The sequence below is a fragment of the Marmota flaviventris genome, chromosome 8 (genome assembly GCF_047511675.1).
Source record: "Marmota flaviventris isolate mMarFla1 chromosome 8, mMarFla1.hap1, whole genome shotgun sequence".
NCBI classification, from domain to species: Eukaryota; Metazoa; Chordata; class Mammalia; order Rodentia; family Sciuridae; genus Marmota; species Marmota flaviventris.
This window is the reverse complement of record NC_092505.1, coordinates 6,731,760-6,756,652: the sequence shown is the minus strand read 5'-3', so window position 1 is coordinate 6,756,652 and position 24,893 is coordinate 6,731,760. Positions and strand designations below refer to the sequence as shown.

Sequence of the window (24,893 nt, the reverse complement as noted above, 5' to 3'; positions counted from 1 at the left end):
TTCCATGTTTTGTATTCCTCCTTATATCTTACATTATTTTTTGACTTTAGCATGTTTTAAACAACAATTTATTTTTGTTTTAAACTGTCAGTTGTCTTTTTAATGAAATTAATGAAAGGCAAAAATGCTATTTGTGAATATTTACTCAACTATCTACAGTTCTGGCTCTCTTCATTCCTTTGTGTAGTTTTAAATTCTCCTTCAGTCTGAAGAACACTTTAGCATTTCTTGTAGTCCAGGTCTAGTGGCAAAGACTTTTCTCAGATTTTTTGTTCTTTAATTTAAAATTTTTTGTCTGCAAGTGTCTATTTCACTTTTAGGTTTAAAGATTATTTTCTTTGGATACAGAATTCTGGATTAAAAAAAAACAAGCAAAAAAATTTTTTCCCTCTAGTACTTTAATGGAGTTTTACTGCCTTCTGGATTTTTTTTTTTTTTTTAAAAGAATAAACTAGGTCTCACTGTGTTGCCTAGGTTAACCTTGAACTCATGTTCCTCCTGGGAAAACCAGAGTGGTTGGGATCACAGGTCTACACAGAACCACCTCTTAGCTTCTGTCTTTTCTGATGAGATGTCAGTGTTAATTACCATGTTTATTCCTCTGTATATAGAGAATCTTTTTTTCTCTTTGGCTGTTTTCAAGATTATCTCTTTTATCTTTGATTTTAAACTGTGGAACACTTGTGATTGGTTATAATTTGAGGTATTTTTAACTGTGATGGTTTCAAATATTTGTCTGCCCTTTTGTCACTTTCTTTTTCTTTGATTTCATTTACATGTATGTTAGAAAATTTGATACTGTTCCATAGGTCTCTAAGGGCCTCTTCTTTTTTCTTCACTATTTTAAATTGGATGATTTGTATTGGTCCATCTTCAAATTTGCTGATTTCTGCTATTATTCTGTTAATTGTATCCGGTACATTTTTTATTTTGGTTATTGTATTTTTCAGTTTTAAAAGTTTGTTTTATAATTTTTGTGGTTATAATTTTTCTGCTGAGATACCCTGTCTGTTCACACATTCAAAGATCATGTCATTTCATTAAATTCATTTTTTGAATATGTAAAATAGCTTCTCTAAAAATTTTTGTCTGCTAAATTAGCCTCATCGAACTCGAGATTGACTCGATCATATTTTTCTCTTTGCTTGCCTACTAATTTTTGATTGAATACTGTGTCTTCCTTCTAAGAGTGTTAGTTTTTGTACTTGAAGTCTTATTTAGTCATCTTGAATTTGTATAGGCTTGATTTTATACTTTATTAGGGAAGATCTAGGAAAAGTTCAAGGTGACTCATAGCCCTTTCCAGTATGGTCAGGCATGATTTCTATTCAAACTGAGTCTTCCTGTGAATGTAGTCTTGGTTTAATCCTGAAAAAGGGAAGGGAGTGTTAAGGAGGTGTGTGGTAGTTGGGGTTCTCCAGAAACACAGTAGTAGCAATAGAGGATTTATATGAATTTATTGTGAAAAATTGGCTCATGTTTTTATGGAGGCTGAGGATTCCCAATATGTAAACATGCACAGAATAATGGTTGACTAAATGGGGACCCTATGGCTCAGTCAAGTTGACAAATAAAATTGACTATTACAAGGTGTTTTTGAGATTTTTCCCACTCTGGCCTTAATATTTCTCAGTCTTATTTATTCTTCAGTTTTGTTCTGTTTTCAGCTTCTAAGCAGTTTATGCTAATCCTTAGGTGGTTTTACCCTGGTTATATGCACTCATGTCCTCCTCATGGGTTCCCTACACAGGCTTCTGGAGATGTCTTTCTACAGAATTCTCTTCTCTTTCATCCCCTGTCAAAGATTTCTAGCTGTGTCAGCTGCCTGGAATTCTATTCTTCACTTTCACATCTCAGCAGGATTGCTGTACTTTCCTTGGATGCTAGTCCCCTCCGCCATGTTGGGAAATTGTCTTTAGAGAACCAGGGCAGTCATAACCCCTTCTTCAGAGAGCATACTCTTCTACTGTCATTCGTCCTTTGTCAGGAGACATTGAATTTAAATGTTTTGTTCTGTTTCTTGTTTTTTACAGTAGGAGAGCCAGTCAGTGCTAGTGCTTTCTCATAGCCCAAAGCAGGATATCGAGGATTACTATTGCCTGTAAGGTGTACACTCCTTTGTAGGTGCCTGGAAGAATATATAAATTATCACAGTTAGGGGCCTTGTTGAGGAAGGTTGGGGTGGGACTGTGAACTGGGAATGTGTGGCTTCAGAAGGGTTCAATATTAACAAATATCCTGCCTCAAGATTCCAAGCTATGTTTTTGCTCTTATTGTGTAACCATTCTGAGCAAGTATAGAAGCTGAGGAGGTGGGGGAAAGCTCAGTGGAGGAGGCAGTTTTCTTTTAAATCTTAAGCTGTTCTCCTGATTATATTTTGTGGAATAGGCAAATTTTTAAATACAGATTGAACATCCTTAATCAAAAAGTCTGAAGTCCAGAATGCTCCAAAATCTGAAACTTTTAGAGTGTTGACATGATGCTGTAAATGTAATGATGGAGTACGCATAAATTTTGTTTCATGTACATAATTATTTAAAATATTATAAAAGTCACTTTAGGTTTTGTAAGATGCATATAAAACAAATTAATTTTGTTCTTAGGCTCGAGGCCCACCGTCTCTCATTATGTATGTGAAAATAGACTAAAATCTGAAAAATTTAGAAGTATAAATCACTTTTGGTCTCAAGCTGTTTGGATGAGGGATACTCAGTACATTAGTGAAATGGGTGATAACGCCTTTGAGTGAAAGGTCATGTTAGCTGAGTGGACTCATGGGGAATTGAATCCTGTTTCTCATCTAATGTTGGAATCTTGGCCAAAGTAGATGTTCTAGGTCCCAGGCTCTGCAGAGGTGACTGGGAACTGCCATCCTTGAAGCATCTGTCCCATTACTGATGCCTTTATTCTTTTTATTTATTTTCTACCTACTTTCCTGTAACATCATACTTACTCTTGGTTGTAGTTCTATCTTAAACTACAGGGAGCAAGCCTATTCACTCTGTTTACTATTCCATCTATAATTTGAAGGCATTGATTTACTCTTGTCTTGACTGAAGTGTCCCAGTTCTTCCAGATCCCTAATTACTTATTTTTTGGAAGTTTTAAATTTTCTTACCAAATGTTTTCATGTAGATCTGGAAATTAAAAGAATTGTGAAGCTTTATGTTAACCTTACCTGTAAAGTCCTGAGAAGGTTAGTTCTGATATTCCCTCTTTTTAAATCTAAATTGTTTTCCCTCCATGTTCTCCCCTTTGGCATTCTGTACTTAAGTTATACTCTTAGTACAGTTTGTAGTTACATATCAGTGTGATTGACACACACACACACACACTTCTGTTTCCTACATTGTACTGTGAAGTCTATGAAGGGAGGCATAGTGACAGAAAGTACCACCTCATGTCTTCAGTGTGTGGCATGTATTGTTGGAGAAGTGAATGAATAATTTAATATTTATTGTCATGGACATCATTGGTTTTTAGAATATTGTGTTCATTTATGTAAATTTGTCTCTCAGTTGAATCACTGGGCATGTATATGTTCTCATTGTTGAAGTTATTGAAGTGTAAATAGATGTGTGTCACCATCTTCTCTCTCTCAGCTCTTCCCTCATTCTTGTCCCATCATATCCATAGTCCCACTTCCTTGTCTGGAAATATTGCTGTTAAAGATCGATTTTAATCTTTCTTGAAATTTTCCTTAGCATTTTCATTTATATATATAAGGCTCATATTTTGGGGGGGAGGGGAGTACTAGAGATTGAACTTGGGTGCACTTAACCACTGAGCCACATCCCCAGCCCTATTTTGTGTTTTACTTAGAGATAGAGTCTCACTGAATTGCTTAGGGCCTCGCCAAGGCTGGCCTTGAACTTGCACCTTGAACTTGTGATCCTCCTGCCTCAGCCCCCTGAGGTGCTGGGGTTACAGGGGAGTGCCACCATGACCCACAGGCTCATACTCTTTATTGTACACACATGTATATTTACACATCTGTGTGGCAGTGTACTTTGAATACAATGTTGAATATTATTTTGCTTTTATCATTGGTTTGATAATCATACCTTTTTAATATTTGTGTAACTTTCAGATACTCATAAGTAAGGGACACAACCCTCTAAACCTCATTTCCACATCCGGTAAAAAGGATTGATCTGAATGAAGTGAAGTTGAAGGCCTCTTAGCTCTAAGTCTGATAATAAATTCAATATGTGTAAGTAATTGATATTAGATTTCATGAAGAATGTGCTATTCTGTGTAATGTGAGAACATGTGAAGCTAAAAATTGAATACAACTTTGGGTAACTAAAAAAATTGTGGGGGAAATTGTTAGACTGTGCAATTATTTTCCTCCAGGACTGGTTACAGAATTGTAAGCTGGTTCATATTGGTAGAGGGATTTATCTCTATTGTGGACTTTGGCACTAGGAAGTTTGAGTTTTATTGATCCTATAAAGCTAGCTGATGGTATCTGAATTTTACCTCAACTCTCTAAATTTTCATATCACAGTTCTACACTTGTAAACACATTCTAAGAAACTTACAGAAATCAAAGTGTACATAGGTATGTTTTTATTAATGACATACTTAAAAACAATATTTCATGGAAGTTAGTTTTCTAAGCAGTTTTCATCCTTTCCTCAGAAAGAAACAAAACAAAAACACTCCCACAGATTTTGCTCAGTCATAGTAAGTTTGTAAGTTCTCTCATCATAAAATTATTACTGAATTTCAAAAGTTTTTTTTTTTTTTTGTTAGCTGCTTTGGTCTGGTAGCCCCCCCCCCCCCCACCTTTGATTTTTAATTTTTGCAATGCTGGGGGTGCTCTACCACTGAGCTATCTGGGCCCACCCCCTCTTTGAATAATTTTAAAATTTGGAACAGGATCTCAACAAGTTACCAGAGGTTTGCCTTGAAATTCAGATCTTCCTGTTTGAGCCTCCCAAGTTGCTGGGATTTTAGGTGGAATTTCAGGCCTGCACCACTACACCTGGCGCTCTCACAGTTTGAAGATTGCTGTACTTCTAACACTTTTCTCATATTGCTTTAATTAAGAAAAAAAAAGTTTATGGCAAACTTAAAGCATATAGTAAAATATAGAGAATAATATAATGAGCTCTCATATCCCTCTCTTCTGCTCAACAGTTACTTATATTTTTACCCACCTGATTTTCTAATACTTTATTAGTAAGTCCACATTTAAGAATATTCTTTTCAGAAAATATGCTTGTTGCTTAAAAGAAAAAGAAAAAAGCCAAAGCATTTTCAAGCTTTATCTGATTACAAATGTTTATGTAGCATATAATTATATGAAATATTTTAAGGCTCATATTAACAATTATCCTTTAGCAAAAATACCAGCCTTTGTGCCATTTGCACTGGATTGAATTATGAGCCAAACCACAGCAAACTCATTCATTCTATCTTTGGGTTGCAGGTATCATTTAATTGTGCTTATTATAAAGGCTCATTATAAATATTTAAAAATTTAAACTGTTTAAATTGTTTTAGTGAGGCAACCTAAAGTAGATATTTTAGGCTCTGAGTTAGTTTGACAATTACATTTTCTTTTTATCCTTTACTTAGTATCAGCTGTAATTGTGGAAGCTGGGCTTTTGGAGGGTGAGGTGAACAGAGTTTCCCCTGCTTTCAAGGCTAGAACAGTTACAGTTCAGGGCAGAGTGGGGGTGATTATCATGGTATAAATACCATTATGTCAGGGTTTAGGAGACAGTCGTGTCTGTAAGTGTGTGGTATGGGACTTTCTGGGGAAGAAATCATTGATTGGCCTTGAGCTTTAGTGGGTATTGACAGGCAGAGATGGCTGTGGAATTCTCTGAGCTAAAAAATCTAATTTGGGGAATGAGACTTTGTCCACTGCAGCTCTACCATGGATTTGGGGAGAATGTGTAGTAGGAGATAAGACTGAAAAGGAGGAGGTAATAATATAAACTATAACAGCATACTGGGACTGATGAGCAACACAAGCTTGAATCGTTCATATTCATTTATCTGCAGAGGGTTTTTTGTTTTTTAGTTTAGATTTCTTAACAATTTGAAAATATCGATAAATGAGTAGCCTAGATATATTGGAAAATGTTAGTTGTGAGATCTTTGTAATGTACAACTTGCCCCCTTATGTACTGTGGTTATAAGAATTTAAATGATTTCATGGTATTTTATCATGTAGGTGTACCATAATCTTTGTTGCAGAGACAGAACATGAGGCAAAATAGAGTACAAATGGAACATAAAGTAAGTGCTACAGACTTAAGAATTATAATGGAGAAAACTATATAGAAATGTTAGTGTTGCCGACACTATATTTATATTGTGTACACATTTGGAGATCATAAATTGAGAATCAAAGCATAAGATTTGAGCAAAAACAGTTCAATGAGATTTATTAAGATGAAAGATTGAGGTTTGATGTTCAGTTGGAGAAGAAACCAAGGAATACGTCTGTGTCTCTGAAGAGTGTTTTGTAGACATTGTATAGCTATTTTCAGTTTTTGTTTGCCCCAGAGCATAGAACAAACAGCATAAACTTAAGTTGGTATAGAGGATTTAGGATATAATTTGTGACTGAGGAGTGAGAGTAGAATAATTTAACATGAGACTTATTCTTTGAAATGGATAAATTTTCACTGTATTTAGGTTTTTACTGTGCTTAAGAAGAGGGTAATTAATAATGGTGTTTTAAAGGTTTTCCAGGCTTTTTTACTCCTGAGACTTATTTTAATATTAATTCTGTTTTTTTCACCTATTGTGTCACTTCTGGTCTTATAAACAGTTATTGTATGTTTTTGGTCTATAGAACTGACTGAAAGGACAGCCCCACACAAAACAAAACCCTGCCTGTATTAATAGAGGAATAGCATGCCTGTGTGTAATTGATTTGCAAGATTGTAAATGGGGTCTCAAAAGTAGAATATTCTGTTTAATGAGACCACTGGAATTTGAAGTTTAAATGTGGGAATCTTGACATTAATAAATAAGTCATCTTGTGTGATTGATGATACAATATTATGCCAGTCATTCTTACAGAATTTCCATTGATCGAGAAGATTCTAGATGGAAAATTTTAAGGTTTATGTTTCTAGGTTTAAGAAAAAAAATGTTCATTTTTAGAAAATTTAGAAAATACAGAGGATAAAAATAAGAATTCCTTGCAGAATTCTCTCCAGAGATAACTACATTTTGTTCATAACCTACCACTCTTTCTGTGTATAACTTTTCTTTTAAAAAACAAATATCATATGGTATCTGTGTACTGCTTTATAACCCACTTTTCTACATAAAACAATATTTTCATTGTTTCTTTTCTACCATGACAGTCTGTTCACTGGGGTGAGTATGTAACATAAAGAGTTCACAAGATATAAATGCAGGTTCAGAGAAGAGGGTAGAGTGACTTTAAACTGGACTTAAGGTGATTTTGAAGAAGGGACAAGTTTTAGGTCGGGCTCAAATGACTTGAGCATTGATGCAGAAGGAGGTTAAATGCATTTTATGGAATGTCCTGTTGAACTCTTTGAGAACAGGGCAAAGAGGTTTGAATGAATGTCCCTAAATTATAGAGCTATTAAATACAGATTGAAAGCCATTTGTTTCAGGAAGATGATGTGTATTGGGTCAAGTTATAAGATGTCTTTAAGTACAGTAGTACTCAAGCTTGGCTGTGTCCAGGAATCATCTGGAAGTTCTTGTTATCTTTATACATGTTTAATGAATTAGGATCTTTGGAGTACAATCTCTCAGTTTTTTTCTCTGAAAAACCATCAGGCTTGGGAGACACTCATTTGTAATAGGGTGGGTGCAGAAAGGACCAGGAAGAAAGTCATTAAAATGGGCATGGAGAAAAACAGAAAGGCCCAAGGCATTTTGCAAATCACTAAGATTATTTAGTGTAGATAAAGACTGTGCGAAGTTATTGTAGAGTGATGGTCCTGGGAGTAGAAATGGGAAGTGGACTGTAGTTCAGACACAGTGAGTTGAGGTAGTAGCAGTAACATGGCAGCCAGCCTGCAGCTTATTGGAACTAGATATTGAGTGAAAAGTTAGGGGAGAGAATAGAGTTCAAATATTTCTTTTGGAGGGAGCGAAAAAAAGAAAGTGAAATGAATATAGAAACCAGGGGGCAGAATGGGAAGAAGTAACATCTGAGGTTAGTGCTGAAAGTGAAAGACATGGACTATTTGGAGGATAACAGGTGTCCTGAAATATAAGAATTTTTAAGAAGGTGGCCATTTTGACAATATTAGTTCTGCCTATCCAGGAACATGGGAGATCTTTCCATCATCTGAGGTTTTCTTCAATTTCTTCCTATAGTGTTCTGTAGTTTTCATTGTAAAAGTCTTTCACCTCTTTCATTAGATTGATTCTCAGGTATTTTATTTTTTTTTCTTTTGAGGCTATTATTAATGGAGTAGTTTTCCTAATTTCTCTTTCAGTGGATTCATCGCAGATATATCGGAGTGCGTTTGATTTATAGGTGTTGATTTTATATCCTGCTACTTTGCTGAATTCATTTATTAGTTCCAGAAGTTTTCTGGTAGAATTTTTTGGATCTTCTAGATATAGAATCATGTCATCAGCAAATAGTGATAGTTTGAATTCTTCTTTATCTATTTGTATCCCTTTAATTTCTTTGTCTAATTGCTCTGGCTAATGTTTCAAGAATAATGTTGAATAGAAGTGGTGAAAGGATATCTTTGTCTTGTTCCAGTTTTTAGCGGGAATGCTTTCAGTTTTTCTCCATTTTAGAATGATGCTGGCCTTGGGTTTAGCATATATAGCTTTTACAAGGTATGTTCCTACCATCTCTAGTTTTTCCAGTGGTTTTTTTTTTAAATATCTTTGTTTTATTTATTTATTTTTATGTGGTGCTGAGGATCAAACCCAGGGCCTCACACATGCTAGGCAAGCGTTCTACCTCAGAGCTGCAAACCCAACCTCTTTCTAGTGTTTTGAACATGAAGGTATGCTATATTTTGTCAAGTGCTTTTTCTGCATCTATTGAGATAATCATATGATTCTTGTTTTAAAGTCTACTAATATGATGAATTACATTTATTGTATCATGTTGAACCAACCCCGCATCCCTGGGGTGAATCCCACTTGATAGTGTTACCTTAAATTAGGTAGAAGGAAGTGATGCGAGGGGGAGTGTGGATATAGGAAGGATACTAGAATGAAACAGATATTATTACTGTTATGTATCTATGTGACTAGGTGACCAATATGATTCTGCAACATGTACACTCAGAAAAATGAGAAATTATATCCCACCTATGTATGATATATCAAAGTGCATTAATGTATTCTACTATCATATATAACTAATTAAAACAAATAAAAAATTTAAAAAAAGAAGGTGACATTTCTCTATAAGTTTTTCAAAAGTGTAGCAAGGTAAAGTAAAACTAAACTAATTTACTACTCTTAGTAATTGGCTTATTGGAGGAATGTAAGCTGTTAATGACTGTGTTTTTGATTTTTCTGGCCTTGTTATTTTTCTGTATTTCTGAAACTCAAGGATAATTAAAAGCAATGGTTTATAAAATTATATATAATTATACATATAAAAGTGTGTATAACCAACTAAGTATATGTATGGACACACAAATGTAAATTATACATAACATTTTATAGATAAAATTATACATGTGTGTATCTATTATACTTTAGACAATCCTATTTAGAAAAGTTAGTACTATTAGAAAAGAGAAACAGGGCACTTTCTTAATATGTATCTTATAAACTAATCATGAGAAAGGCTTGCAGGCTACTGAGTCCACATATTCTTCCTAAATATCTTTTGTCTGGTAGATACCACTTTGTTTAGGGAATGCATAGTAAAGTGAGAATACCCCAGATTTAAAATTAGGGAGGGGAATATAGTAGCAGATAGTATGAATTACTGCATTTGAACCTTGTTTGATCCCATAGCTCCTCAAGATCATCTGCCACTCTCTTAAATTCCTCGTATTGTCTAGAATTGATTTGAGTAATGGAAAGTTTGAATACATTTTGTGTAGGTGATGCAAAATAATACTTGTCAGTAGAAGAGATTTTGAAAAATCATGATGGCTTTGTATTTTGTTCATATCACTTTGCTCTTAATTTCTATTAGCATATGGTTAGAAGCAGATTCCAAGGTTTAAAATTCATGATAATGTAAATTTGGAAACAAAACACATCTCTCAATAGGTGTTTGCTCGAAAGACATTTACATCTGTGCAGTAGAGTACTAGGTACCCATTAAAAATAATGATTGCTGGGCACAGTGGCACATGTCTTCAATCTTAGCACCTTGGTAGGTTGAGGCAGAAGGAGTGTAAGTCCCAGGCCTGCCTTGACAACTTAGTAAGACCCTGTTGCAAAATAAAATGAAAACAAGGATGGGAATGCAGCTCAGTGGTAGAGTACTTGCTTAACATGCATGAGTCCCTTGGTTGGATCTCTGGTACTGCACCTCCCCCCCAAATCCCCCCAAACAAAAACCAGATGATGCAAATATAAATTGTTGATACACAATTTAAAAAGGAAAAAAAAAAAAAACATATAAATTCCACTGCCAGACTTTGGTAGAATTTTGTGTGACTTCGGTGTTTTATACCTATTTTATATCCTTTGGTTTCTTAAAAACAATGAGCACCTAATTTTTTATAATCATAAAATAGTGTAATTGAAATAAAAATGGTGGGAAAAATTTTGAAATTTTGAATTTGAAATGGAGAAAAGATTTATTGTTCAGCAATTCTAGCTTCTGAACAGCATAATTGCATATAATTGGATTGGAATGAATGTTCTAAAGGTATATAATTCTGATGAGAATGGTCAGTAATGGGTGAAGACTTGAGTCCAAATACGACCAGAATCTTGACCAAGATGGAATTAATAGAAGTGGAGTAATTGAGGCCAGTTTGAAAGACCTTTCTAAGGTGAACTCCACCATACGAATTTGTGAATGGATGTTGTACACACAAAAGGAAAGAGTCCTGGATGGTTAGGGCTGTAGCCCTAAAGTGATATTAGTCTAATGGTGACACTAAATAATCAAGTCTGAGAATACACAAAAGAGAAATGGCATTTCCCCTTTCTTCCTGGTCCTTCCTCCCATCTCCCCCAAGTATGGGAAACTATGGGTACATGGTAAATTCATTTTAACTTAGGGGCTGAGAGCAGTGGCTTTGGAGTTAAGTTGCTTTGATTTTTTTTTTTTCATATTTTTTTGGTTGTCAGTGGACCTTATATTTTATTTATTTATATGTGGTGCTGAGAATTGAACCCAGTGCCTCACAGATGCTAGGCAAGTGCTCTACCACTGAGCCACCATTCCAGACCTTGGATTTGATTCTGATCTCCTCTACTAGTCATGTGTAACTTGGCGTGACTTGTTTTCTCTGGGCCTTAGTTTTCTTTCCTTTAAAAAATGGAGATGATAGTTGTATTTATATAATTATGGAGACTAAGTGAGTTAAAGTAAAATATAAAGTGCCCATTAAAGATATCTAGGTGCAGTAGAACATAACTGGGACATGCAAGCTCAGTTCACTGAGCTCTTAGAAATGTGGGCGTGGAGCCCTTCTATGAGGGCTGGGCTAGAAATGAGGCCTCTGGGACTTAGGTTTACGTATGATAGACGTACTAACTAATATCTACTTTATATGATATACTCTCCAGTATTAGAAGTTAGTTGTACACATCATTATGAATGTTACATTCACTGAAAGAAGACAAAGGACAGCAAGCAAAATAGTTGACATATTTTGAAAGAATGACCGGGTTTCTGTATTATTATGTTACACTTATCCATCATAGCTTAGTCCTAGAAACCATGCAGTGTCTCCCCTCTGGTTGTGTAAAGAATATTTGTCAATGCATTATGCATTGAGATATTTCTCTCTTGAGTTCCTGTATTTTTGGGGATGTCCAAATACTTAGTGCTCAATGTAATCTTTTCTGGGTCCAGATGAGAGTCCAGAGACTGAGTAATAATTTGGTGGTTGAGATAGCAAATATTGTGGACAACATTTTATTTAACCCACTTAGTTGTTCTTTCTTTTTAAAAATATTTTTAGTTGCCAGCAGACTATTTATCTGTCTGTCTATCTATGTATCTATGTATCTATCTATTTATGGTGCTGAAGATTGAACCCAGGGCCTCATACATGCCAGGCAAGTGCTCTATCATTAGCCAAAACTCCAGCCCTAGCTGTTCGTTCTTAAACTTCTCCCTGGTGCTTATTTGGTTATATTAGTTCTTCAGAACATGATTCTATCTCCATTTAACACTCATTTCAGGTACTCCCCCCTTCCAAAATGCCATTGAAGTGCTATGATCTAAGACCTATGTTTATAATTCTTCATGATCTTTTCTCTTTCCTAAGGATTTAGGGCAAAAATGATTCTTCTGCTATTGATTTTTACCTTTCTCTCTCTCTCTCTCTTTTTTTTTTTTTTTGTGGTGCTGGGGTTTGAATCTAGGGCCTTTGGGATGTTAGACAAGTACTCTACCAACTGAGCTACATCCCCAGCCCTATCTTTTTTTGATTTATCTCCTTTAACATTTTGGGGGTGAGAGTAGAGGGAATATATAGCACACTGTTGTGGGTTGGAATCAAAATGTCTCTGTTAGACTAAATTCTCCCCCTAACTTCCATCCCACCCTCCCTCGTTCTTCCCATGTTGGGGATGGTTGAGGCAGAAGCATGTTCTAAATCAGGCTCAGGCATACTTGGATTTTTGCATCTTTTTAATGGTCTCTCATAGCCATTTTAGTGATCATTAATGGGGAGTATCTTGGGGAGGTGAACTTTGGTGTATTACCAGTTTGCAAACTGTGACCTTATTCTAGTTAGTTTCTTTAATCCCTGCTTTTCACATTGATGCAATGGAAGTAACACTATTTACTTTGAAGGCTCTTAGGAGATTACTTGAATGTCTTAGCTGAGTGCTGGGTGCACAATAAGTGTTTACTTTACAAATGTCCTTTGTCCTGTTGCTCTTATTAATAACTTTGGTTTGTAACCACATTCCAAAGTCTTGTGTTTTTTGCCATTTTTACCCCCTCTTAAAGGTTGTGACTATTCCCAGGCTTTTGAGGGGAGTAATAAATGTCCTTTGTTTTTAGAATTTCACTTGAAATCCCAGTTAATGCTATTGATTTTTCTGCAATGTAACTTGATCATCTTATAAGGAAGAATGAAGAATTTTTCTCTTGTATTAAATATTGAAAGCATGACACTTCTATATTTTCTTCCCTTTAACTCTTGCCTATTATAATTCTAGAAAATATGTTCCTAAAATTTCTACATGGGAAAAGACCTACTTTTTTCTCTTTAATCAGTTGGTGTAAATAAGTAAAAGCTCATAAGGAATGTTAGTCACAGAACATAATTTTTAGATAACTACAATGTAATTTTAATCCATAGAATCAGATTTTATATTTTTTATGCACTATTTCTTTTGATTTTATTTTTGTAGCTTTTTCTTTTTGGTCACTTATAATTAATTGACACCTTCTGAACTACCTAAATTGTCCTTATAAATCTCATTGTGCATTCAAATTTTTTCATGTAGGTTAAAAATTTTTAATTGTGAAATATGGATGATATTTCCAGGTGTCAGAATTTTGTGTGTATTTTACCTAAAGGTATTTTAAGCAGTAATGAAATAATCTTTTAATTACTAATATATTTTTTAGAAATATTTTTTTAGTTGTTGGCAAATTTTATCTATCTATCTATTTATTTATATGTGGTGCTAGGATAGAACACAGTGCCTCACACATGCCAGGCAAGTGTGCTACCACTGAGCCACAGCCTCAGCTCTCTAATAATTAAAAAAAAAATTTTTTTTTTAGTTATAGGTGGACATAATATCTTTATTTTTATGTGGTGCTGAGGATCGAACCCAGTGCCTCACGCATGCTAGGCGAGCGCTCTACCTCTTAGCCATAACCCCAGCCCTCTAGTAATTTTTAATAAAATAAAAAGAATACTGTTATTTTGTTCTGTTTCTAATGAAGAGCTTTTTTTTTTAAAAAAAATTAGTAATCCCATCTATTTCTGTTGAAACCATTCCAGCTGACAAGGTGTATGTAGCAGTCAGTATAACATTTTATAGGTGACAATGTGGTGTTGAGAACCTAAAGGATTTCACAATATATATAGGTCATAGTTAGAGACCTTTTTTTCTTTTTCTTCTTTTTTTTTTGGTAGTGGAGATTGAAGGCAAGGGTGCTTGATCACTGAGCTACACCTCTAGCCCTTTTTATTTCACTATGACAGGGTCTCTCTGAATTGCTTAGGATGGCCTTGAACTTGGGATCCTCTTGGCTCAGCCAGAGAGATGCAATCATAGGCTTGCGCCTGGCTCTGAATTGATATCATCTTTCCCTATGGTGTGCCAGAATTTAAAAGAAGGACTATTTTTTATTTGGTCTCACAAACTTGTCAAGGCTGTCCTTGAATTTGTAATCCTCCTGCTTCAAACTCCCAAGCAGCTGGGATTACAGGTGTGTGTCATCTTGCCCCAAACTGACTATTTTTGAGGGATTTTTTTTTTTTTTTTTAAAGAGAAAACTCTGATTTTGGAGTAAAAATGATTTAATCTCGATGACTGATGATTCACTTTATTTTTATAAATAAAGCTGTCCAGATGAGTACTTTTCTTTTTTTTTTTAATTAGTTACACATGACAGTACAATGATCTTGACAATTCATACATTTGAATCAAATGGGGTATAATTTCTCATTTTTCTGATTGTACAGGTTGCAGAATCACATTGGTCTTATAGTCACCTATATACATACAGCCATAATAATGTCTATTTTATACTGCTGTCCTTCCTATCCCCCCTTCCCCTCCCTTCCCTTCCCATCACATCTCTCTACCCAAATAAATGTGACACACTTTTTTTTTTTCTCCTTACAACATCAAACATGTATTCTGTATAATGATGAGGGTCTCCTTCCATCTTCCATGCAATTCCCCTTCTCCCTCCTTTTTCCTCCCACCTCTCTTCCCTATTTAGTGGTAATCTTCTTCTCATGCTCTTCCTCCCTATCCCATTTTGAGTCACCCCCCTTATATCAGAGAAGACATTCGGCATTTGTTTTTTAGGGACTTTTAATGTTCATTCATACATCCATCAATCCAAATACCTTCAAAACTGGGTGCTAGTTGGCTACAGTGGTACTTGATAGCATCAGAGCAGGAAAGATAGTTGTTCAGGGATGGAGTCTCAAATATAAGTAATGATTTCAGACATAGGCAATTCCTAATTTCAGAAAAATTCACTCATTTCATTCCTTCCCTGACTTTATCACTCAGTGAAGTATGTTCTGTTGCTTTACTGGGACTACAAAGTTGGGGCTTTTAAGAACTTTTTATTAAAAAGTAGGAGAAATAAGTAAAAAGCAGAAGTATGGAGGGGTAAATACAGATTTAAATATATATTATGACCCACTTGCCTAAAAATGTTTTTCTTCAAACTACCTGAATAGGTTTTGACAAACTTTTGCAGCACTATTTGGATTTTTACTAGTAAAAGCATCATTTGGGCTAATTAGCATACTAGTTGGAAATTGCAAATATTAATGTGAACTATTTCAATTTCAATTTCTTGTCTATAACTTACCAAAAGTGAACTATACTGAGGCAGTTGGAGTTTTGGATGGTAATTTAGGAGTGTGGAATAAGTTAGAGAAAAGGATTATTAAGCCTGGTGATTGGGATGCCATAGTATAAAGTGTAGGGAATTATAAGCATTGGTAATTGAGCAAGGAAAACAACGTATTTAGAACTTTTGTTAGAGGATCTAGAATTGTGTAAAGCTTCTGTATTTCTTTTGCAGGGTTCTTAGTGCCTATGACCAATAATAGCTTTTAGGATAAATATGTTTCTTTTGGCTAGCTTGGGAACTTGACCAACATAAGCAGCATTGTTTCTGATAGAATACTCATTGAATTTCAGTGTTTACTTAAAAAAATAACTTTTTTGACTCAATTCATTTGTAAGTTAGGGCTTAGCCTGTATTTGTCCCTGCCTTTTTGCTATTATCATGTGTTCTCAGTCATGAAATAACAGTGGAAGCAATAAATACGAAAGAGGAAAGTAGTGTAAGAGAATTATAATAAAATAAAAAGAAACCACTTAATGAGCAAGAGGGCTTGTGAACTTGGGGAATCAGTTGAGAGGTATCTTTGAACTTAATTTGCAAATAACATTGGTAGCTTGATATCCTACCAATGTTTCCTTTGAAGTAACTTTCATTATCTCTGCCTTGATTGTAAGTCACTATGGAAGGTGAATTTGCATACATATTAATTTGTGAATTGATGGAAGATTACAAAATGTAGGACCCCCCCAATTATATAGAATAATGGAACCTTCATGTTTATTTGATATCTAGAAATTCAAATTTTTATTGGTGGTAGGCACATTGTAAAACCATTTTTCTTTTCCCTGGCAGCTGAATATTTTGTGTTTTTATATGCAGTTGATTTTGATTAATGAAGATTAAGGTAAATTATTTAAGTAAGCCTAAATGATAGTAACCCAATTTCACAAATTTGAAGTGATTTTAGCTATGTGTTTTGGGGATTGTAGTTATATTAGATATCCCTCAGTTAGGGGGTAATTGTCTTGCATCATTATCTCTTATCATAATCTGTTTTTCTTCACACAGTGTTATAGTTTTGCTGCTGGACTCTTCCCTCCCTTCCCCCACCCCATCAGGATGATATGAGACTTGAAAGAAGACGATGCATACAGGTGACTCAAGTTTTGAAATACAGTAAAACTATGGTTATCTAAGAAAATGTGGGAAATGATGGTATATTTTGAATGGGGGAGCTTTCTGATAGGTGGTATTTAGTGTGTGGGGGAATTATTTAGTAAATGCAGAGGTAGTTGGGATATGTATTAAACTTGGATTTGGGACTCAGTTTGATAATTTTTTTTTTTTTTTTTTTTAAAGTAGCGGTGTTAATACAAACAGCTTAGTAATTGCCCTTGTTTAAGCTTTTAAAAAGTTGGCTAATACTTTGGCGGGAATTGGACTTTCAGTTAGTAAAATAAATATTCACTTTTATGGTTGAGTATATGTCTCCTTTCATCCTATTAGAACATAGCAAATCTCTTATAGGAGTTGATGCTTGTAGTGTATTTATTATTAAGACTGATGATGAAATTAAGAATTTAGCACTCGTGTATGATTCTCTTAAAAATGTGGTCTTTTTTTTTTCTTTCCTCATTCCCTCCTTCCCCACATTTGTTTCTGTCCTTTCCCCTCCTTCTTACCTTCCCTTTCATCCTCTTTTATCCTTTATATTTATATAGGAGAAGCAGTGTGAGGGCATTTGGAGGGATGTTTTTGATTGTTTTATAACTTATTGAAGTGATCTTATTTGTATATGGAAAATGGATGCTATTCTAAATGTGGATGTGTTTAAGGAACATTCTTGAAAATATAGTTTAGTTAATGGATAAAATGTAATTAACTTTTAAAGTTGTATGTTCTTAAATCAAGTAGATTGTGAGGCCTTTTGTTAAACTAGGAGACTTATGTTTGAGATGATCTTATTTGATTGTAAACTAAAGTCTGAAACTGGAAAAGAAGTAATTATAAACCTTGAAGAGATAACTAATTGAATTAGTGATGTAGCTATTTTTTTGTGATGGGTGTTTTCCTGGTACACATTTTCTGAATGAAAATAATTATCACATTTTTATTTTAGAGTGATATATTTAAAATCATATTTCATGTAGACTGTTTTATATGAAGAAATTTGTTAAATATAGTATTTGTACTTTATAGATCAAATAATATGTTACATTCTTGAGGGACTTACTGTTTGTAAAACTATTGCTAATTTTGGTGTAAGTCAAAGTGATTGATATCTCTGTAATACAGTTCTCTCACAAGTGCATGTAGAGAGGTGTGCACGTGTATGGTTGCCTGTACATACGGCAGGTATGCTAGGAACACAGTCTTCTGGCCCAATGGCTGATTGTTAAAATCAACATGATGCTGATGCTGAATCTCGCCATCATAGAAAATAAATAGAATTACTTATAGAAATAGTTTTAGAATTTTATGAACTTTTAAAAAATATTTTTAGTTATAGTTGGACACAATACCTTTATTTTATTTATTTTTATATGGTGCTGAAGATTGAACCCAGGCCCTCACATGTGCTGGGTGAGCACTCTACCACTGAGCCACAAACCTAGCCCCTTATGAACATTTTTTGTTGTCACATTTTATAAGTTTGAACTTTTGGTGCAGGAATGTCTAAGCCATGTGAGTTCTCAGATTGCTCCTTAGGCACTAAACTGCACATTGACTTTACCAAGTAGTACTCACTTTTCAGTGAAGGTCAGTAGAGGAACAAAGTATGTTTGGGGTGTCTCAGATTTATCTATGATGATTATGACTTTGGAGATTTCCTTCATGATAATTTGAAGTAGCAAACTTGCTGTTTATTCTCACAAGGTATGAGGGATTCCCAAGTAGTTTTTACTTGTGAAAGCCTTACAGCCTCAATGGAATTAAAAAAGTAAAGAAGAGTAAAAATGGTTTGTAAAAGTTATTTACTTAATTTTATAAAAGGTAGAACCTAGAAGAATTCTGTAGATTAAATTTGTGACATAATCCAGTTTCTTATTTAGCTTTATAAAGATTATCAACATTCATTAATTTTAACTGAGGTGATGGATCTGTTGATTAACTTGATTTTAGTAATCATTTCACACCATATACATTATCAATATCATATTGTATGCTTTATATATGTAACATTTTTATTTCCCAGTTATACCTTAATAATGCTGGGGGGGGGGGGGAAGAAATAGAGTTTTACTGAACCCAAGCTAAAGCCAAACTTTAATGTATCTCTAATTCACATGAATATAGATCTTCCTGCTGTTGTTAAATTTGAGAGTTTTTTCGCATATTTTTAAATGTAATTAAGAACACAAATGAAATGAATTTGGATTCATTTTTGATTTTTTTGAAGAAAAATCACTGTGAGCAAATATTTATTTGGCTAATGTTTGCTTTGTGTCATGTACTGTGATTGGTGGTCTGCAAGGATCCCTGTGCTTTTAAGGATCAAGCCACACTTTTCATTTGGAGGACAGGGTAGATATGTAGACAGATAAACTGCATTTATGGTAGATTTTAAAGACTTGAATTCAGTGCATCTAGAGCAACCCGAAAACTCTTCTGGGTAGTAGCATCCATTGTAATGGTGTCAGCTGACCCATTGATGTTCAAGTGGTAAAAGTGTTGTATGTCCTCTCCTCTCTGGAGCTCTAGACTCAAGTAACTGTCCTGGATGACTTTCCCATATAGTCCCTTCCTTGCCCATTTAATCCTCTTAGTGATGAGTGATATCATCTTATCTAAGGACACTGTCATTCTGTGAGCCTGGAAGTAACCAAGTTCAGTGTTTTTAGGATTTGGAATCATTCCCGAGCTTAGGTTTGGAAAAAGCACTACCTCGGAGATTACCAAGCATATTTACATAAAGGCTTCTGTGGGAAGATGCCTGCTTAAGCCAGCACTTTTTTCAGTTTATTTGAGTAAGAGATCTCCCTTTCTGTACTTTTTTACTTGTACCCACTAACATCTCATGGAACATTATTTGGGAAAATCTGTTGCAATGCAGTAGTTGATGTCATTCTTTGTTTTGTTGAAATAGCTTTCTTTAACAACTAAAATTGTTTTTAATTATAGTTATATGTTAGCCACTTTAAAATTTGGAATGGTTTCAGAGTATATATGTTTTATAAGTAACTATAGTAATTTTTAAAAATGTACTGATTTGGGGCTAGGGGTGTTGCTTAGTGATAGCTTTTGCCAAGCACATTTGAGGCCCTAAGTCCAATCCTTAGTACTGCAAAACAAAAACAAAAACTAACAAAAAACCATAACTGATTTGTTCACTGTCTTTGTCATCATTGTTATATGTGAATTTTAAGTGCTTAATACCATTTGGAACAGTTTTTAATATTGTATTCTCTAATTCATTTTAAAATGAATTTTGTAGGATAAAAATCTTCATTTAGAACAATTAGATTCTAATGAGCATAGAAATTGTAATATTTATTACAGAATAATTAGAAATTAGATCTATAAGTTTAAAAGATCCAATTTCTTTAATCCCATCACACACAGGGCATATTGGAAGAATCAAAGGGTGTGTACATTTTAATATTTTGATACCTGTTGTCAGTTTGCCTCCTTTTGGAATTTTTTTCCATATGCTCCTATACACCTCATCTTTTCCTGCATCTCTCTCCTTTTCTCTGGCTTATATCAGTTTTTCTCTTATTGAGTCAGTGATTTTTGTTTGTTTGTTTGTTTAGTAAATGATAAATCTACTAGATTTATTTTTAGCTCTCAGGTTTCTCCTTGTTTTATACTTAATACAAAATCAGTGAAATTTTTTTTTTTTTTGGAATTTTTAAACATACAGGTAAGTACAAGTAAATATAACCAGAGTTTTAGTCTTCACTGCACATGGCATATTTTTCCAGCTCTCCCTGCCCTTCATGCCGGTTTTGATTAATTGAGATTATTGTGAATAACCATTCAGGTTGGTGAACTGGTGGTAGATTACATTTGATGTCCTTATTGACTCTAACATATTATCAGTGCATAAATGTTTGGCAGTATGTCAAATTTTGTTATAATTGCTTCCTAGGAGTTTAGCTTTGGGTCATAGGGCTTGAAAATTTTTAAGAACCTTGATACAGAAAGGTGTTTGATTAATGTGTGCCAGTTTTTACTCGGTGGTATTACAAGATGTGTTTGGTATTAACTGTGTCGGCATTGACTGTTATAATGAAAAATAAAACTTAATTCTATAGACAAAAGATCTTCTGTTTCGAAAAATAGAAGTGATAGTGCATTCTCAGTGGAGGAGAAAGTTCAAATGCTTCATATATGTATAAAATAAAAAGCAGCAAGTACTTCCTTTTTCCAATAGTGTGGAAGTTATTCTTCTCTTAGAATTATTTCTTTCTAGCTAGTGGTTTTTACTTAATGCTTTTTCTGGCATTGCATATATTTACTTGGAAGTTTCAGGCCAGTCTGATGGTTCCTCAATGCCACGGGGCGCTATGGCTTACCTTCTTTGTATGCCCTTGGTCTAGCAGGATCCTTGGGATTTAGGAAGCACTTTAATACTTGCAAAAAAGAATGTTTTTTGCCACCGAACACCCAAAAATAAATACCTTAATCTGGATGCTTATTTTAATAAATTTATTCAAATGGGCTTAAGAGTTCCTCATTAACTTCTGTTCCTTCTTATCTTTCATGTTTTTATTAAAAAGCTTCTATATAGAAATAATTGATAATAATCATCATGTAATATAAATGAATGTTTGATTAAATTTTTTTTTTTTTTAGTTATAGATGGACACAATACCTTTATTTTATTTATTTTTTATGTTGTGCTAAGGATTGAATCCAGTTCCTCACATGTGCTAGGCAAGCACTCTACCACTAAGCCCCAGCCCCAGCCCCTAGAGTGTTTGATATTTTTGTAAAAGATAATGGGAAACTTTTGAGGTCCTCCCCCCCCCCCCCCTCCAGCCCCTTTGGTGCTGGGGATTGAATCCAGGGCCTTGTGCATACAAGGCAAGCACTCTACCAACCGAGCTCTACCCCCAGCCCTTGGTTAGCCCCATTTTAACACTGAATTTCGTAGGTATTAATTCCTTTATTCAAGGTCCAGGTGAAAGCAAATGTTAGCTTTTAGGGATATTTCCCAAGTGTACCTCTGAAAGAATGTCTGCATTCTAGGAAAATAACAGTGGACATAGTTTTCTAGTCTCTTTAGTTTTCCCTGAGATGGAGCATCTAGTTTGGTTAAAAAAAACTCATGAACAACATCTGTAAGATTAAGTGAACAGTGCTCTCAGAGATGTATACAAAAGTGTGTGGAAGCAAATCTTAGATAACTACAAGACCTGTGTGGTGTCAGAATTTGCTCAGAAGGAAGCAACAGGTGCTACGGATGGTCCTGAGACTAGAACCCCAAGCTAGTCCACCAAGACTCCCTGGAAAGTTTGGCAGGCAAGTTTGAGTACAGCAGCTGAAGCTGAGGAGATGTTTCAAGTTCCCTAGAGTATATAGTAAGTTCTGAAACAGAGCTGTTCCCTATGAATGCTCAAAACTAACCAGTTGGTGCTCCTTTCCTGGCTAAAACCCCACATTTAGGAGACACTGCTGGGAATAGAATCTGAATGAAGTGGTATGGAGATAGTCGGGGTAAAGGAAAAAAACGTCAGATGAAAGTGGGGAAGATCATATTCATGAGTCTGTAGTGTGGTATGCTTCATGAAAACAGAAGAGGACACTTATTAAAGTCAGAAAAGCTGCTTTCTCAAGAATTTTTTTATTTTACATAAAAATGAGTCACAGACAAGGATCACAGTCAAATTCCCACCAGAGTTTTTATAAGAAAAAAGAAGTAAGGAGAAGAAAATAATATTGCAGGTAGTGAAAGCATGCCAGAAAGAAATGCCCACAAAACAAATAAAACTTTTAACCCAAATGTTTCAGAAGAAACCCGGAGAGATTTAGAAAATGGTACAAATATGAAAGATCAACATAAATTTAAATAAGGAAAAATTAGAAATGTGTTGATAACTTTGAAAAGAGAAATAAAATTTAAAAAGTCTTTAAATGAAATCTGAATTAGAAGCTTGAATGTGAAAAAGAAAAATCAAAATAGAAAATTTCTTTAGAGAAATAGATGGTGAATAGCAGGAAAAGTTTAAACTAGAAAGAAATAAATACAGATCAAGTAGCAATTCAGAGAAAATGACAGCTATTAAAAAATAGGCAAAGAAATGTCAATACATAAAAGAGTTCCTGAAGAACTAAAGCAGCAAAACTGATACTACTAATTAGAATCAGGAAAAATTTCTAAAATGAAAAAGATTTGCCATTATGTTTGGAAAGGGTAGAGTGTGTAATTGGATAAACTGTTCCAGAATTGATAAACCTGTAGAAACTTCTATTAAAAATTACTGGACTTGAAAGAAGAAAATTGTTTGGGCATATAGACACAAAGACCCAAGGCATTATTGAGGGAGAATATTATGATCTGATTTTGATAGTGTTGCTTTATGCCAGAAGTAATAGAATAATGTCTAACATACTCAAGGGAAACCAGGGAGAATCAAAAATTCTATATCCAGCCAAGGATACCTAAAGTAAAGAAAAATGTCGAGAACATGAGTGAGAATTTTGGACTCTTGTTTCTATGATCACTTCTTAGAAAATCCACTAGAGAACAGAGTAAAGCAACCCAGACTGCAGGGACATCAAATAGATACTTAACAGACCCTAACGATGGCTGTCAATGAGTTTGGTATGTAATGGCTGCATTCTCTATAATCAAAGTGAATATACATAAAATACAAAAAAGTAGATGCAGTTGCTGATTGCTTTATAGGCATTAATTGGGACCAAAAGGATATTAGTTCAGATCTAATTCTTGAGAGAGTGGGAGACAAGGGTACTAATTGATTTTCAGTGTTGTTCCTAAGTAGGGAATCAGTAGGTCATATTCTTCTACCCTTAGTCACATTGCAAGAGCAAAAGAGAAGGCTTTGGGTATGATAGAAAAGTAACCAAGAAAACAAAAGTATGAAGTTCTAAATTTGTTTCTTTCTAGGGAGAATAATAGAATAAAGGTAATAATACCTCATATGTAATGCACAGAGCGTAATAGCACATACCCAGGAGAAGTGCTTTATTTTTATTCATATTTTATTATCTCCCCTCCTAGCTGTTACCAGACTATTTATACAAGTTTGGAGCTTGCATTTTCTTTAATTTCCCATTTATTTGAGAAACTACTGTCTTCTCAAATTATTTGTTTAATGTCCCAAATTTTATTTGCTCTGCCTGTATTATCAGTTATATTTAAGTTCAAAATCATATCTTGTTTACGTAATTTAAAACTTGTGTCACCTCATAATGTCATTTTCTTATGTTTTTATGTACCAGTTAAAGTAAATTACAAAATAAAATTTGTGTTGAGGCTATTTTATTCATTTGGTTATTAGAATTATGCTGATTTTTTATACTTGACCGCTAGTACTTTGTGCCTATGATTTGGATTTTAGCTTTGTTCATAAAAGACTTATAAGGACAAGGTTGGTAGGAAAAACCATGTGACCAGGGTGAAAGGTTTCTGGGAACCACATTAACTGAAAAGTTAGCCATTTTGTTTTTCATATGGATTTATTTGGACTTACTTGCTTCTATATGAACATAAGAAAATTTTCATATGGAATTATGCACATTTATTGTTAATACAAGTAAAATATTTTAAGTTTTCTCTGTCCCCATTAAGTAAAACCCAACATGTTTGTATCTTTTCCCCGTCTTTGAGGTCAAGCTTTTCTCACACATAACCTTTTCATAACTTGTATATATAAAACTTCCTTGAAACATTTATATACCATAAATTCACCCACAATTACAGAAATTTTATTTTTTAGTGAATGTATAGTTACCACCACAGTCCAATTTTTAATTTTCACTAAAAGTAATTCAAATTAGTTCAGATGTGATTTATATTATATTAAAAAAGGAAAAAACACCAATAATCCTAGTGTTTAGAGAATATCATTGTAGTTTTTTGGTGTATATATTGCTTACATAAATTAGTTTCCCTTGATGATAATGCTAATTTCCATGCTTGACTCAGCCAGAGATTAGGTAACCTGCCCCTGTTCACATAGCATGTAAGGGATGGAGCTTGAATGCAAACCCAGTATAACTTCTAGTGTTAACTCATGCTTTATTACTTACTACTGATACATTTTCCAGTTTGCATTTGTCAGTTTTGTTT

The 24,893-nt window shown here is 34.3% G+C and overlaps 1 protein-coding gene across 5 annotated transcripts in view; it reads left to right on the top strand.

The window, feature by feature from the left end:
- Positions 1-24,893, top strand: part of Dyrk1a (dual specificity tyrosine phosphorylation regulated kinase 1A) — a 136,288-nt gene that overhangs the window by 33,075 nt on the left and 78,320 nt on the right. For 4 of the 5 annotated variants that reach the window (XM_071615033.1, XM_027929107.2, XM_027929108.2 and 1 more), the window contains exon 2: positions 16,700-16,785. In XM_071615033.1, coding sequence (XP_071471134.1) covers positions 16,776-16,785 — 10 coding nt within the window. In that variant the 5' untranslated portion in view covers positions 16,700-16,775. Of the gene's footprint in view, positions 1-6,233; positions 6,256-16,699; positions 16,786-24,893 lie in introns of those variants that run through there. The other variant, XM_071615034.1, reaches the window with a different exon arrangement.